Here is a 16,987-nt window from a genome sequence, read left to right on the forward strand (position 1 = left end):
CATTCAGACGCCAACTTTAATCTTATTCAGTTGTTGAGAAGTTGGGAAATCAGATCCCAAGAATTTCTTTTAGCATGGTAGGTGAGCTCTGGCACAGACATCTGTCATCTGCTAGTCCTGAAAGTAGCTCTTGGTGCTAAAATTGTAAGTATTACTCTTTCTTTACAAGGGTCAACTCTCACTCAGTTTTGCTGGTTTCCAGAATCTTTAGCTTAAAGAAAAGCCATAAAATTTCAATGCTTGTTTTGCCAAAGCTGGAATTTTGCTGACAGAAAACCGTTAAAAAAGAATTGCTAATGAGTTTTTTTCAGAATATATCATTTGACTAAATAATTTCAGAATAGTATCATTTGACTAAAATGATAGACTTCTATCCATCGATGTTAATTCACTTTCCCTTGAGTCTAAACAGAGAAAGCACCACTGCAGATTGCCCCTTGAAAAAGAGAACAGAAGACTGGATGTTTTGTTGCAAATGGTGGCATTTTAAAATACTTTAGGAAGAAACAAACTGTTCTTGCTTTCAGCTCTTATGTCATATAAAATGAGTGAAATGTCTGATAGAAACTTTTCTACAGAATACAGCTTCTCAAAGCAGCAAGGGATCCCAGAGAAGAACAACTTAATACCATCCAGCTAAAGTACAACTCTTCATGAAATTTAGGGTATCCTGGAGTATCCTGCTAACTTTAAATACTTCCCCAGACTTCAAAAGGCCAGCAGTTTGTACTAACAAGTATGCCAGAGGACAAATTTACAAGCCAAACCAAATAATAAAGGAAATTAAACATATTCATTAAAAAGTCATTTCAGATGAGGTACTTAGCCTAACTTGTTACATTTCACAAATGGCCTTGTTTCCAGTAGCATTTTAATTATTAATTGCTGTTGGAGAATAGGAATTTCCTATATTGTTACAAAAGCCAAGACACAGAGACCCGTAAGCTACCGCAAAAATTTGCAAACCAGAAAGTGTACATAGACAAAAAGAAGCAGGCATGCGGTTTCAAAACCCAGTGTTTTCTATTACACTTCCTGTGCGGTGTTTTTCTTATCCACAGAATTACAAAGTGCAAAGTGTAAATGTAGACATTCAATTAAAACAATTATAAAGTATATAAGAATATTTATATTAACAGATTTTACAGTTATTTTGAGGACTTCTGCTATTGACATGAAAGCAGCAAAATCAGATCGAATTAAACAGAAATCCTCTCTTTTGATTATTTTATTTTGCATTTAACTGAGAATATTTTTAACATTTGAATGATTTATTAGACAAGGATTTTTCCTAGACTTTTAGGTGACAACGATCAGTCAAACAAGAGCACTGAAAAATAAGATAAAGGAAGTATGTTCTACAGAAAATGCTTATGTGGGATATACAATAAGAATTCTGCCAGCTGCAATCCTCCCAGTCCAAATTACTTCCTTCCTGAATCCCTCATTCCTCTAGTGCTCTTTCAGTAGTGGGAAATAACAGTTAAACTATAAAACTCTTACATTTGTATAGAAAAAAAGGTAAGCAGAATAATCAAATCTCAGTTATCAGAGCAACTGCTCATTGAATGAACTATCTAAGGAGTTGCCTTAAATTTCTTTTGAATAGGATATTGAAGAAGATTTCTTCCTTTCTCATAGAGGCAGTATTTGCATGGGTCCACTGTGCAAGTATATATGCAGGTACGCATACGCACAATTTGATAACTACTTACTTTTCCTCAGTAAAATGTACAATGATTCCAGTCTCACTTCATGCAACTCTGTGCAGAGCAGTAGGGAAATCAATGCAAGATATTTTCCAGTCCAAATGTGGACACAGTCTCTCTTTTATTTTTAACTAGGAAATTGTGAGCAAACAGTTCCCTCGGAGCTGTATGCTTTAGTATCTCTGAGTAATTAACAAAATCTGTCAACAAAGCATTTGGGAATTTTCCTTTGTACATGCATGCTATAGCTAATAAGAAAACTAAAAGATTTAAGAGGAAAGGAACTGGAAGTCATTCAATGAAGTAATTCCTCTGTATTTAATGACCTGTTTCTTAGCACTGCAGGCGGCAATTCAAGCCACTTTTTCCACTTGTGGGAATGCTCTTTTTAAGAACCGAGGATGTTTTGGTCATTTTTTGGTGTCTATCTATTTACCTGTTACAGAACTTTTCATTAAAAAGGACACACTATGGCACAGAAAGAACATGATGGAGGCAAAAAGTTTCCAAAAAGTTTGCAAAGAATACAAAAAAGTTTGTAAGATTTTTCTATTAAAGCGATGAGCAACTTCACTGAAATAAACAGAATCCACAGCACTGGAAGCAGCCTTTACTGAGAAGTCTTGTGTATGTATCCATAACCATTTCATTGATGCACTGAAACTCCAGCCAGTCCTTAACCTGGGTGTCCACCCATGGCAACATCTAGCAGTTGCTGGCTCCCAACATTCCTCACATATCTGCAGCCCACCAACTAACCCCTTTGATTCTTATTTCCTCAGCCTCTACTTCTCTTTCTGTGTTACCTTCCCCCTAATATTTTATTTTTCACCTCTCTTCCTATCCAGCTCATTTCCCTAGATCACCACTAACTACAGAAAATGAAATAAGACTCTCATTTCTGTTCTTGTTAAACATGTTGTCTTTCAACTGCTCCTTTTCAGAAATATAAGCATTAACATATATCCACACAGTCTTTGAGTGTCAGTCCTCTTTTTTCCACCTAACTCTAGCCTTAGGGTTAGTCTTCTTAACCTAGAAAACACTTACAAAATGTGACGAAAAATACTTTAAAAATCTCCCTGGTTTAGATTGAGTATTAGAGTAGAAAATATGATCTCTGTGATCTCCAAAACGATTGGACTGTCTGCTGGCACTAAGTAGTCAAAGTGTTGTCTTAGAAGTGATAACAATAAACGGATTTCTATAAATCCATAAAAGCATAAATAAATGCATTTTTATTTGTTTACACCTAAGGCAGCCCCTTGAGGTGCATCATATAAGAGACATCTACCCCTCTTGCATCAGCCAGGCCTCATGGCCTGACTGTGGGAGTGAAGCTGGGCCATGTACCTCCTGCTCTCCTCTTGCAGAGCTGAGAATGGTTAAGGTCTGCAGCTGTAGTTTGAGAAGAGGAGATGCAGGAAATCTGAGATCCCAGACAAAAAGCATTTTGGGCAATTATTTGCTTTAAAAGAACATCCTGCTGACTTCCTCCAGAATGCCAGGATAGGAGTCTAGTTCCAAGATTTTACACGGCAGTCTGAGATTCTTATCACCAAATTGCATTTTATAGCTTCTGAAACCAAGCTGTATGTGAAAATAGAGGTAGAAATAATAATCTTTGATCATATCCTGTGCTTGTTTAGTTTCGGTATCCCTTGTGTCAGTGGACAGGCACCTGCTTCAGATGGAAATGTAAGAATCCTACAGTAGTAGCTGGTTGACCTCTTGTCATAGCTCATTCCTTATTCATCCTTTTTCCAAAGGCCTCGCTCTGCTTTCTATTAGTATATGCCTTGCCATAATGTGTTTCACCATTCCAGTCATAAAAGCAGCAGATTCTGCTTTGGTATTCAGAATTAAGTGCCTAAGTGGTCGCACAAGCAGACCTACACATATGAACAGGCATTTTGTACTAGTAACATCCATACACAATTTGAATGCCCAAATAAAATGTTGGCTCTGACTGGTGTTACTACAGTGTGGGTTTCTACAGTGTGCTGGATTTGCACAGACACTCAGTAAGCTTACTGGAGTCCATGTGGGCAGTCCTGCCCTACATGACCTGGTAAGTCCTTAGTAGCTCCATCCTGCAAGGCTTGCAGGGGTGAGACTCCCCGGGAATTTTTAGGTGTTCTTGGTGGATAAGGCTTTTCAAAAGATTCACTACATGGGATTATTATATGTGGAAAGATTCAGTACAAAAAGTAGTTATTATGAATTGAAATGGTTGAATACTTACCCTCTGATCTGTACTTGAGCCACAGCACTGATGTTGATATGGAGGTTAACTAAATTGCTGGTAGGATTAATCTTGTTAGAACTGGAAAAGATATGTTCAAGGGTTAAAAAGGTTATCTAGCAGAACTCTAGGTTATAGATACAGCACTGAATACCACAAGGCCTACAATTAGGAAGCGATACCATTGCACATATTACAGCATGGCCTTGCTATTGCCACTCTTCAGTCTTGTAGGATGCTGGTATTAAAGTTTGATATTATCTGAGCTCCTCACATGTTTAATAATATAATCAATTAAAGCTTCCTTTAAAGAATCCTATGCATGAATATGATGATACAAATTTATTTAGCTCAGAATATCATGTCAATTCCCTTGTTCAACTTGGCTATCTGTACGGATAGGAGTATCTTAATAGAATACAACAGTGTTTCATGCATTGGAGGAAGCCAGTGTTAATGAACAAGATAGGCTTTGTTGTAATAAAATTTACTTTCATGACTCTCCAAACTTGTGGCTTCTGCATGACAGAGCCTTTGAAGAAAAAGAACCAAAATAAACTGTTTCTTTACCTTTCTTATTTTCTCCTCTCCCCTATCCAGAGAGTGTTTACACTCTTAATCCCACTTAACAGTGAAAACAGATCTCTATGTTTAAAGCCCAGTGCTCTCACTCATTTTATTGTCTTTTCTTATTGCAAATCCTTAGTAGTAAAGGTAGTTTCTCTTACTTCAAAAGGCCATTCCTATGACTATAGCCCATTCATGTAAAGAAAGGTTTGCAGGTTCAAATTCATGAAGATAGTGAAAATAAATAATTACAGACTTTGATTTTATTTAATTATGGGATTAATGATACTAAGTTTGGAGGTTTTTTCCAAGGAAGTGTGGAAGTACTTCCTTGCTTCATGGAGACTAAGTTTCTATTGCTGTCACAGTTTACTGCTATCACATCTGGGTAACATCAGTCAAATGGAAACATTCAGAGGCGGCCAGCATTCCCAGAGACTGACTCTTGAGGAGTAAAAGGCAATACTGCTTTGATCCAGGCTTTCTGGTTACAGATTGCTAAAATTAGGAGCAGCTCTAATTTGTTTGTTAACTAATGCAGATTCCCCTCAAACATAATTTGAACTTTTAATGTAATCCTCTATAGCCATTGCTTTGAGTACAAAAAGTGCTTAAAGTATAAAAATGACTATACCACTAATTTGTTAGAATAAGCTGCTCTCCAATTTGTATAATGGTACTACTTTCCATAGAGTTAAAATACAGATTTTGATCCTATATATTTGGTATTCAAATCTTGTTTGTGCTTTATGGTATTTTTGTAGAGAAGAAAATAGTTTAAATAAAAGTGCCAGGACATCTCCCTCTCTAAAGGGGTATATAGTTGCCTAGCAAAGTCCCCATCAGAAGAGGAATCAGATTTCAAGACACTACTCAGCCTCTTGCTTATTTCCTATAAGTAATGAACTTCAGTCTTGCAAATCAAAATATTTATTTTCCACTTGATATTTTGGAGTAAATTAAAGGTCTCTCTTTTGAATAACTCAGACCAGGACACAAATCCAGACATGTTCTCTGCTTCCCTTTCCTTCCATTTAGGTAATTTCCTCTTTCTGCCTTATGGATTTCTGTTTCCTCTTTCTTTTAAGATTGTTTTACCTGTTCACTAAGGACATAGAAATGCACAAACTGTAGTGCTGCTTGAGAAGGAATGTACAAAGCAGTGAGTTTTAACTGTAGGGTACATTCCCTATGCAAGAAGTTTTACTTTTTTTCTTTTAAAGTATCTGGGCGCTCTTCAGCATTTTGATACCAGCTTGTGGAAACTGTCCTTTTTGGTAGCCCAGCAGATTTCCTCCCTTTACATTTTAGGGAGTCACACTCATGGAGGAAGAATGAGATGTTGCTATCTCCTGAAGTTCAGACTTATTCCTCAGTAAAGCCTTGTCACTTTTTCTACGAAAGTGACCTACCCTCAACTCTTATTACTTAAAAAGATCTAGCTACCCAAAAAGCTCTGAACCTCCCCAGTTTTACAGCATGAAAAAGGTAGTGACGAGAGCCTCTGATACCCATTTAAAACTGTATTGCTTGCATTAATGACCTGACAGTGAACAGTGGTATGGACAGGGGACCTACAAGCTAGATGTTATATCTTGTATCTCTCTCTGGAGGAGCCCATGCCCAGGTTTGCATGCTCTCCAGCTCCCCAGCCAGACCCCTGGGAGAGGGCTGAAGCCTGACCAGGCACCTCATTGTCTTCTGTGGCATTGCTGTGCCCTTCCCAAGTTTCTGCATGTCCTTTCCTTCAAGGGTTACATTCTGGAAACATGACTTAAACATTTTAAATGTCTCAGTTATTTACCATAGTGAACATGATCAAGGCCCTCATTAAAGGCCAGACATTAGCAATTAAGTCTCTCTTTGTGGGGCAGGGAGGGCCCCATCAGGAACTCCAGTGTGTATTTGATGAGGACAGATGGAGCAGAAGCCCCGCCACCTACTGAAAAAGTCCTAGGTTTGTTCTTGCTGTTATCCTAACCCAGCCTGTCCTGTGCTTTTTTGTCCCTGTGGAGGAAATACTGCTCTGCATAAAACAGAAGATTCTCCAGCAGTAATATTTCAGCCCCACAAATGTGCAGGAAACTAATGGAAAAATGACAAAGGTTCACCTGCATCAAACTGAAACATTGTTTTCTCTTCACGCCAGTAAATTTGTTGAGCAGATTTTAACTGTTCTCCTTCCATTTTCTAAATTGTTGTGAAGAAGTGGCGTATCTCTTTTTTTCAGAGCGTGATATGTTTTTAAATACAGAACTTTGTAACAAAGTGATCACTGTTCATTAACCCTCAAGTGGAGAACAAAGTGGAAATTTGGCAAATCTGTAGAAGATTCTTGGACCACTGACCAAAACCAGTTACTCTGAATTTTAACAAAATATAATCCTCAGAATAACTCTAAAACTGATTTTGATAAAAGCTAGCAAGGCTCCAACTCCACAAGTCCTCCTGAAGAAAGCTACCATAGGAAAGCCCATGAAATAAATACCAACACTGAAGAGTTAGAGTGACCTTCTTATATATTAAACTTCAGATATCAACAGGAATTCAGAATTTAAATAATCATACTCTTGATAAAACATCTAACCTTTTTATTTGCAGCTCAAAATTGATGCTGAAATCTGCATTTTCAAAATGCTGAACAGAAAATCGAATGCCTGTAGAGAACTGGGAAAGAAACAAAACAACAGATTACAAAAAATGATTTGATCTTTCCATATTGAGAAAGCAGTACTGTTCAACATTGCATTTCACAGATTTGTATAGGACACTGTTACTTTTTAAAATTAGTATGAAATAATATCATTTAGTTGTTTTCAGGAAAAAATACCATCGTGCCTGTGTATGTCACCAGATGGAAAACTTGGCTGGACAGAGGAAAGATCAAGAGGAACAGAGGAGCATACTCCCAAGAACACAGCAGTGGGCCTTTCTTCATCCAGACAGTCTTTGCTTTACTTTGCCAAGCCAAAAGAAAATAATAGCCGTCTGGCACCTCTCATCCCTGCCTCCATCCATGCATGGCTTTGTCCAGGTCTCCAGGGCTTCCTGCTCCTCCCATTGTCTCTGCAGCCATGACATATGAGCTGCATGCTTTAGGTGTTGCAGGGCTGACTGATCACCTGTTTTTCTTCCAGAGGTTAAATTAGCAGCAGCTTGATGTTTTAGTTTGATTTGGTTTGAGTTTTTTCATTGCAGCTTCTGGGAGCCATAGTTCAGTTAAGAGGAATACAACTTCAAAGTTGTATTTGCAGTTCAGTTTGCCACAACTTGCAGTGTGTGACCACAGAAGATAAAGGGTAAAACACACAGTTCCCAAAACTGAAGGAGATAAGGGCTGCCACTGGTGCTCCCTTGTGTTTATGCAGACCTTGCTTCCTCCCTCTGATAATTTCCATCTGCTTTGCAAGAAGGGCATGGAGTAAAGCAGAACAAGTTAATTCAGAAGAGAGAATGGAATTGCAGGGCTAACTAAAGAAGGAGTATACCATAGCATACAGTGGGGTCTCTGTAACCCTCTCGTTGGACATAGTTACAGCCCCAGTATGCAAGTGGCAGGGGAGCAGGGGGAGATGCCCTCTGCCCTCCATGGTAAATTAATAAAATTGTACTGCAATGTTTAAATCAATGTTTTTAATTGCCTCATTTCAACTGCATGTGATTTAAATCTGGTAATTTTTGAAATGTGGATTTTGCATTGAGACTGACAGCAAAGTCTACAGCCTGTAATCTTGTACAACTTCTCACTCCCCCCTACCTCCCCTATTGCCTGATGGTAGAATTTCCTGCCAGATAACTTGCACACTGTGCTTTCATTTTTTCAAAAAGGATGGTTACATATAGCCATATTCTCCATGTGGAGAAACAATCTTCCTGAGAAATTCATCAAAAGGCATTAGGAAATGAGGACATCATTCGTTCATCTCTGCCAATATCTGACTAGATTGGGGGGGCGGGGGGGCGGGGGGGGAAGAAAAAGAGTTGTCTGCTTGGCATACTTTCCTTAACATACTTGGGGTAGCATTGTCAGCAACAGTACAGGACACAGCAATGTGGAGTTTTATGTTTGGGACCCAGATTCAACATCACTGAAGAGGAGGCATTTTCCTCTGTGGATGTAATTTCAGATGTTTAAGCAATTCCTTTTCCCAAGCATTATTTTTTTAAAAATTTTCATTCAATTCTCCTTCTTTCCTCACTTGCAGTGGTGCATCACTGAATCTTAATCCATCTCCAGAACGAGACTTAGCTAACACGTTTCAATTACTTCTTTCAGTTGTCCTATGCTGAAAGCAATGTTGTCATCATAAAAGAAATGGCAAGTTCAAATCTTTGAAATCTGACCATTTCAATGTCGTATTTATAGCTCTTTTTGGAAGCAAAATCTTTAAGATGAAAAGATAATGCTCATTAAATTAAACAGAAGCTGAATAGTTGACTTGGAATTGAGACGTAAGCTATTTTTAAGACCACTTTTTGGACATGATTTTAACAACTGTATTGATATTTCATTCACCTTTAAAAATATAACATGATTTTTTTAATCTCCGAGACAAAAAATTCCAAATATTGAATTCAGCATTTCTCTTACTGTTTTTACTAATCAGTCTATATAAATTTGTTTCCACTTACAGCAGAAAAAAGATTTGATGAACCAAAGACAAAATTTTCCTCAGAGCAGACATGAACTGCAGTTTTGATGATCTATTATACTCCTGAGGCTTAATCCCTTATTTAATACTGAAACACACTCCTACTGTACGAGTCTAATAAGCTGCAGATGTTGCCTTTGTATGGTTGTATGACTTTGTTAATGTCAAGTAGCCCTTGACACTGCTACTAAGAATGGGGCTAAGATGCTCACATGCCCTTGCTGAAAACCCACTGAGGCCAAAGGAGTTGAATTTGCTTGAGCTTGTAACTTAGCAATCACTCAACCTCCGTATTTTAGTAGGACATTCATTTTATCAGACTAGTTTAATTGTATTCAAAATTTTCCAAGTGAAGTTAGTTTCATTAAAATTGCATTATTTTCCACATGAGTAACATCATTTATCTTTGAAATACATGACATTTCTGCTATTACTGATAAGCTTTAGTCTGTTATTATGTTCAACAGGATCTAGGAGTACGCTGGGAGACAGAGGGCTAGCCTGTTTTGAAATGTCTTACAGTGCATATGAAAGCTAAAGCCTCTGTGCTCTTGAAGAATCAGTTTGGTATCTACCAGGAAATGGGCAAGACCTTCCAAGCCTCCCAGTCTTCTAAACTTACTTCTATTCATTTCTATTAACTTCCAAATTGTTCTACCAGAATTTATAATAAAACCTACATCTCACTTGCTAAGGCTGCTGAACAGGCATTAGGAAGCTCGTCAGTCTGATCCATTTCAGCGTCATAAATAAGAACTTTGAGCACTCTTTGCCAGTGAGATGGTATCACAGACATTTAGTTTGCATTCTGGGCCATATGGTGGTGTGATTTTCCTTCCCATTTCTTTTTATCTTCTTTTTTATCTTTTTATCTTTTTTTAACTGCAAAGATATTACTGAAAAGGTTAAGTAATTTTTGTGGCCAGTAAACGATTTTAAGGACACAGATTTTCAAAAAGTCGGAGCTATACCAATTTTGATGACAATAATGCATTTTGAAGATATGAAGTGTCAGACAACTCTGTAGCCCACTGAAGTAACATCCCGTGGGTTACATCACAAAATCCTGACATAACCCTCATACTCAGAAGCTGATCTTAAAGAGTTCAAGAATTGTAGGATTTCAGGGTGCTGAAAAGTCATTACAATGACTCAATAGTTAAAAGTTTTAGGAATGTTTGATTTTGACCTAACCCTCCCTTCCCACTCCCTCACAACTTCCACAAAGAGTCCCTTTCTGACCGAATATTTTGAGAATAACTGATCTCTTGCCAGAGCAGAATTGTTTTGCAAAATTGGAAATGGATCAGAGCAGCCTTTCGTGATTTATACAATTTGTACAAAGGGCTGGTATTTCGCTGTTGGAAGTACATTTGCCATCATAAATATGTTTGGACTGAAAAAGCTCAAGTCCTTTCACCTTTACTAAGCTTCCAGGAGGGCTGGTTTCAAAGATAAAGTTAGGCTTTAAGCTTTCACTCGCTATAATCAAACGCTTTTGCCATCTGGCTTTGTAATGCTCTATCTTCATATGCCTTACTTTTCAAGGGTGGGATTCTTTTGTTATAAGCCAGAATACCCTTAAACATGTTATGAGCCCTGCTGTTTTATTCTGCTACTTCTAAGTCTTTCTTTATGAAGTATTCTGCTTAGGAATATTTGGTAACAGTGCATTTATGGTAGCCCTAGAGCTGATTCTGAAGAAAAACAGGATTAGTTGTGCTGTGAGAATTCGTAAGGAGACAGGTGAGAGTAGTACTGCTTTAGTGGCCACCAAATAGCATTCCTCAAGTCTTGACACTGCTAGCATTTTGGGTCAAGGACAATGTGGAAACAGGGCTTTGGATTCAAAGGGAGGAGTGTGAGGGGCTGTACTCTAATACCTCCATGCTCAGACCTTTCCATTGCTTATGTTTATGACAGTATGCAAACCACAAAGATTTGCTCCTAGCTTGATATACAATGTTAGTGTCTCTTGTGTTTAGTCTTCCTTTTCTCTTCCAAACCCATGGGTTTTCATGCTCTCCTTCCCCCCCACTGCACCGCAGACAATCACAAGATTCTTGTCCACTTTTGTCTGTATCTTGAGAATTTGCTTCTGCCATGAGACTAACCAGAAAACCACTAAGCAGATATATAATTTTGCTGGTTTTCTGGTACAGGAAATTATCTGCCTTGACTTGGGATTTATCTAGTGCTTTGGCCCATCATTGCCTCCCATCATCTCACTGTGAAAACTCCGTTCCTCAGAAATGTTTTCAATTACTCTTAAGTTTCATTTAGTAGAATAAAACAAAAACTATAAAACTGTTTAACTGTCTTTTCTATACTCGTTGACTCCAATGTCTATCCAGTCTGCATTCTTAGTGCAATGTCCTTCCCAGAAAATGTTTCTAGTACCCCCTTCAGACTTCTAGTTCATAGTAGTTCTACAGAGAAGGATCCTCACCAGGCAGGTTCCTGCTCCCAGTGGATCTATCACCTGGAGTTCATTTTTCAATGGTTTCCAGCTTCTTGTAATCCCAAAGAGTCCACCTGGGACTACTTGTGACCATGAAGGCAGTTAACTATGAGACACCTGGTCTCACACTCACTTTCAAAAGCTCTGTGACTGATCTGAAGCTAATCCTATGATCCAAACAAGCTTATTCTAGTCCCAGTCTCCTATCATATGACCCATTTGGTTCTTTTCTCGAGGGTCCAACAGGAACTGCTTCAAGATCATAACAGGCCAGGAAAACATCCCTCCATAGAGTCTGAAGAGTGAAATATTGATCTTCCATAACACTAAACCTTAACTTAGCAGGGATTTTGAAAATACTAAGGAGATCTGCTTTGGTTTCTTTGCAAAGCCCCAGGCCCAATATGAAATGCAAACAGTGGTAGTTTTCAATTAAAAGCTGTTGTTTATTCCTCATGCTGTTGACTGCTTCATTTTTATTAGGACAGCTTTTTATCTAGGTATAAAAGCATGGATTAGTTGTTTTTAGTTAAATATTCATAGCATTTATGAATTTATGAGCAGCACTAGAATTCCTCTGCAAGGGCATCCATGGCTGAACATTCCTGAGTTCAACACTTCTGGGATCGCCCTGAACTGTTTTGTCATGAAATAGGGACAAGTGATGACAATTGTGGAATGGGTAGCACTTTTTTTATCTCCAAACCTATGCTTAATCGTTATCTGCTGTCCATGATCAGTCATTATTCAGTTCCACTTTTGTCTAAAAACAATGCTACCAATGTTCTATCTAATGTGTACTATGATTTATGAATAGCTGTCTTTGGAAAATGTTTAGAATTACATCAATAACTTGAAGGAAAACTTGACTCCAACCACATTTTCATGGATATAAATCATGATATAAACTGATAAGACAACACTTACGCACTCAAGATGAGAACCAGGCTAAAGAAGCTGTCATTTACTATACATATCCTAAGCAGAAAGAATACTAAAAGGGAGAAATAAACAGATCACATCATGGATTGGGATTCTCATTATACTAGTGCAACTTCTGTTACATAAATTGAGTCACTCTCATTTTATCTAGAGTAAATGAAATAAAACACAGGCTCTAGTGTCATTAATCTTTTAGAACAACAAATTGTTAGTTTTTCAGAAGCACAGTTCTGCCTCTTACTACACCAACAATTTCCTGTCCAAGTAAATAATTTGGTTTAGGTGCTGCTTATTGGAACACATTCTGCTAATTGAATAGTTTTCCATTTGCTCCCCTTTAAATTCAATTAGATAAAAATCAGTAAACGCATCTGGTTTTCCCTTACGTTTGCGCCAGCCACCATGGGGTTCCCAAGATCACAGACCACCATTCTAGTTTCATTTTCCATCTTGTAATCACAGCTCAATAAACGCAGTGCCTGTAACAAAAGGACACCAATATGGAGGTCAGAGATCACAGTGAAATGTATCCAGTTGGGAAAGTGATGCCTTTTTGACTGTGACATTTCTTTTGATTTCACACACCTGCTCAGTGCACTTAGCAAAACATTTAATTGGTTATTGTCAGACAATGGGGGGAAACTGATGCCAGGGAAAAACAAACACGAAAGTTTCCCAGTACCTTAAGAGCCATGATGACATTACTCTGTTTCTAGTTTTAACATACTGCTTTGTTGTTGTGAATCATTCCTATAGCTATAATGACTCAACAGAGAAAAAAAGAGTAGGCAAAACTGAGTGAGAATAGGCCTCACGCTAATTGCAATGGTTGTATTATCCGTCACTAGAAGTCTCTGTAGTGAAATTCTGGCATTGGCAGAACTTTATTACAGACCGAATCTAGAAGTTTATTTTCCAACCTATGGTAAAGTACTTAGAACATTAAATACTTCTGTAAAAACATAAACTGTTACCTGTGTTTATAATTTAGCAACAAAGGAGATAGCTTTTCACATTATCAGATATTAAGGTTTTCGTTGTTTATAGCAATAAGTAAAATTTAACTGTTTGTCCAGCAACTATTCAAAGTCCAGTTTGTACCTAGCATTTCTCAGGCAGTTTTGTTTGACAACTTTGAGGATACACTCATACAATTTCCCTCTAAAGCTCTTAATGTAAAATGTATCCTATGTTGTTTGTTTTTTTTTTTAACCCTTTAGTCTTTATCACTAGTTGTTATCATCTGTAAACAAAAGACTGTATAAAAGGAGGAACAGCTACAGAATAGTGGAAGTTAGGAGATACAGAGTAAGACAAAGCAACAAAATGCTTGGTTTTTTTTTCTGTTTTCCTCTCTGGCATATTCAATAAAAGAAAATACTTCCATATACGCGCAGAAGTAAATCAGCTTTGTAAAAGCAGGATGCAGCTAGTTGTTGCTGTAAGGCTCTCCCACTACCTTTCCTCTCATTTGTGATTCTCACAGATTAAGCAATACGTGCAAGGTCATGCTCTTTATATAAAAAAGACCTGGGAAATCTCCAGACCACCAACTACCAATTCATTCCTATCTGTAAAAGCCAGCATGGACACACTGACCTTATCATTTCCCGAGATCAAAAGAAAAGATAGGGCATGTCCTAAAAGGAGCCCATGCGAAGCATGCCCTCAGTACACACCTCACTATACTGACACTTTTACAATTTGCTAGGAGGAAACAAAGTTTTTTACACAGCATGTCCAGTGCACTAGTAGCCTTTCCAAGCCATTGTAGGGTTGGGAGTGGGGGATTTTTACACTCTTTCCAGCTGGTTAATTAGAGGTGGGAAGCAACACATGGGAGAAGAGAGGGTGTTAACACAGCTGAAACCAGACTTGTCTGGAAAACTGTTCATTTTAGCTTGATGTGTGGGTTTATAGTTTTGATTTTGTTTTTGGGGGGGTGAAATTGAGGTCTAAATGTTAGAAAATAAATATTCATCTATATTTGATATTTTGCAGTTTCTTTATTAATGCTGTATCACACACACCAGTGCAGAGTAAATCAGCCCTTATCATGCAATTTTTTGTCCCTCAAAGGCTGAGCAAATAGGAGTTTTGGTGGGTTTTCTACGATTTGGAGGCTGTGGTCTTAGACTGAAAATGATTAACGGCACAGAATTTATATGACCAGCATCACAAAAGCTAATTTGTGGAGCCTAAAGATGTGACAAAGGGTCAGCTGTGGTAGAATTTCTTCAATACTGAGATTTATTGCCTTTGTTTTTTCACCAATCACCTTTTTGAGGTGGTTAAGTACATAACAGGAAAATTAAAACCAGGTGGGAAGCAAGCAAGAGCAGAGACTTATACACCCAGTATTGTCAGTATCATTGAGTTCATATGTAACTCAGCCAGATGGAAGGTTTTGCCACAGAACCCTTCTACCTGCCACTGGTAGCAATTTATATTTTTATAGCAACACATGGTCTTTTTGGCAGTCTTGAGCAGAAGCAAAACCCCAGCAATTAACACGTGTGCTCCCAGGGTGCATTTTAACTAGAAAATGATTGGATGCTTTAAGTAATCCAGGCAGCCCACAAACTTGAAACTCTTTCTGGTGATCTTAGTGATGAATTACTAATTGATGCCAGAATAGTTAAGCACAACAGGCTGCAGAGTAAAACACCTCCTCTCTTTCCTTGATCAACACCTTACAATCTTATTTTCTGAGGAAAAGTGGATGGATTAGGTACCAGGTGCCAGAATCTAGCTTCTCATCTAGCTGATGTATGAAGAACTAGAGTTTGTCCTCACAAGGCTCAAATCACATCTCATCTAGCCAGTCACCATGTCCTTATTCTAAGAATTTTCAGGCAAGACAAGAAGGTTTCAGGTCTTTTTCCTATTTTAAGAGAGTGTCACGCTTTAGTTCAGAAAGGCATGAGGATAATGGCTCGGAGCTTATCCATTGCAGCATAAATCTGGTTGTGATCTGCAATAATTCTGCAGTTCCCAGCCTGAGCAGAGACAGTTATGCCAAAACACGTAATGTTTTTGGTGTGGAACAAATACCTATTAGGGCTTTGTATTTGCCTGATTTACTAATTATTCCATGTGAATTTTGGTTCCAGCCATTGCTACTAAGGCAGGATTGAGCTGTTCAATATGGGGAACTCTTTCACTGGGCAAAGGATTAGTGCACAGTATTCAGGCAATGGCTTGGGGTTCAAACACACAGGCATGCTATTGCAGTGTAAGAATGTACCATACAGCAAGTACATACTGTCTCTGGATCTACTGCTGCCCATGGAAATGTGAGATAATATAACGAGGTTATACTTTTCTCATTGAAGTTAATTCCAGTAACTCCACACCTACTGCATATGCATAGTTATTACAAGCCAACAGGTTTCCAGTAACTTGTAAAGCTGTGGTAATTTACTCATTTACCTGGTCTCTGGAGCTTCTAAATGTTTCCACAACACAACAAATGAATAACACATTTGATTTAATTTTAAGTCATTATATTTCAATAATCAGCTTTTGACTGAAGGAAGTATCAGTATGTGCAAGAGTCAATGAAACTTCAAAATCATATCCTTGACCTCAGACTTTAAGATCACACACATTCACTTGGCTCTTCACTTGCATATGATCATGTACATCTCTGCAAAATGCTACTCTTGATATGGTTACACTGTCTATGTACAATATGCTACAGAATCAGGCCTGAGATAACAAGATAATGACAACTGAGGCAGGTCAAACATTGTATTCCATAAAGCTGAAGAGAAGAGGTAGAAGGCAAGTGAATTTTCAGTTAAGTGTTGACTTTAACACTTTCCGAGTGTAATTCAAATGATATAGAATAACCCAACAAATTGTTCCAAAAAAGTCAGGTTGGACAGGAAGCACTTAAGGGATAAATTTGTTTCTCTATTAGATAGACTAAATCCAGAGTAGCCCCATAATAAAGTAGCCTAATATCCTCTATGAGTATAGTTACTTTGAAATGATGGCAGCATAGTAGAATGATTTGATTCTAAAGAGTTTTCAGTTCCATCAGAAATGTATCAAGTGATTTATTCAGCTCATTACATTTCATTTATTCTGCTCTCAGTCTACGTGTTTTGCTGGCTCTGAGGTGAATATTATCTCTGCCTTAATACAAGGAATTCTGCAGTTTGGAGAAAAACAGCTACACAGAGGACTGTAAACACTGATAACATCGAAGGGTCAGTGAAATCCTCAGATGCAGAGCTTTAAGAGCATGACTGCAACAGGCTTTACCACAAATCCACCTGTCTGCTGAAAATACTCTGTATTAAATTAAGGACATTTCAGGAGCAGTCACAGATGCCTCATTGGCAGGGCGCAGCCCAAACACAAAAATAAGAAGTGAAATCCTGACTCCACTGCAACTGACAGC

The 16,987-nt window shown here is 38.0% G+C and overlaps 1 protein-coding gene across 1 annotated transcript in view; it reads right to left on the reverse strand.

The window, feature by feature from the left end:
- The window catches only part of ITGA8 (integrin subunit alpha 8), a 120,567-nt gene that overhangs the window by 40,453 nt on the left and 63,127 nt on the right, over positions 1–16,987 (reverse strand). The window contains exons 21-23 of the mRNA XM_076331614.1: positions 12,963–13,055; positions 7,109–7,188; positions 3,955–4,035 (exon numbers count right to left, since the gene is read on the reverse strand). Of these exons, the coding sequence (XP_076187729.1) occupies positions 3,955–4,035; positions 7,109–7,188; positions 12,963–13,055 (254 nt within the window). The remainder of the gene's footprint in view (positions 1–3,954; positions 4,036–7,108; positions 7,189–12,962; positions 13,056–16,987) is intronic.

The sequence above is a fragment of the Aptenodytes patagonicus genome, chromosome 2 (assembly GCF_965638725.1).
Source record: "Aptenodytes patagonicus chromosome 2, bAptPat1.pri.cur, whole genome shotgun sequence".
NCBI lineage: Eukaryota > Metazoa > Chordata > Aves > Sphenisciformes > Spheniscidae > Aptenodytes > Aptenodytes patagonicus.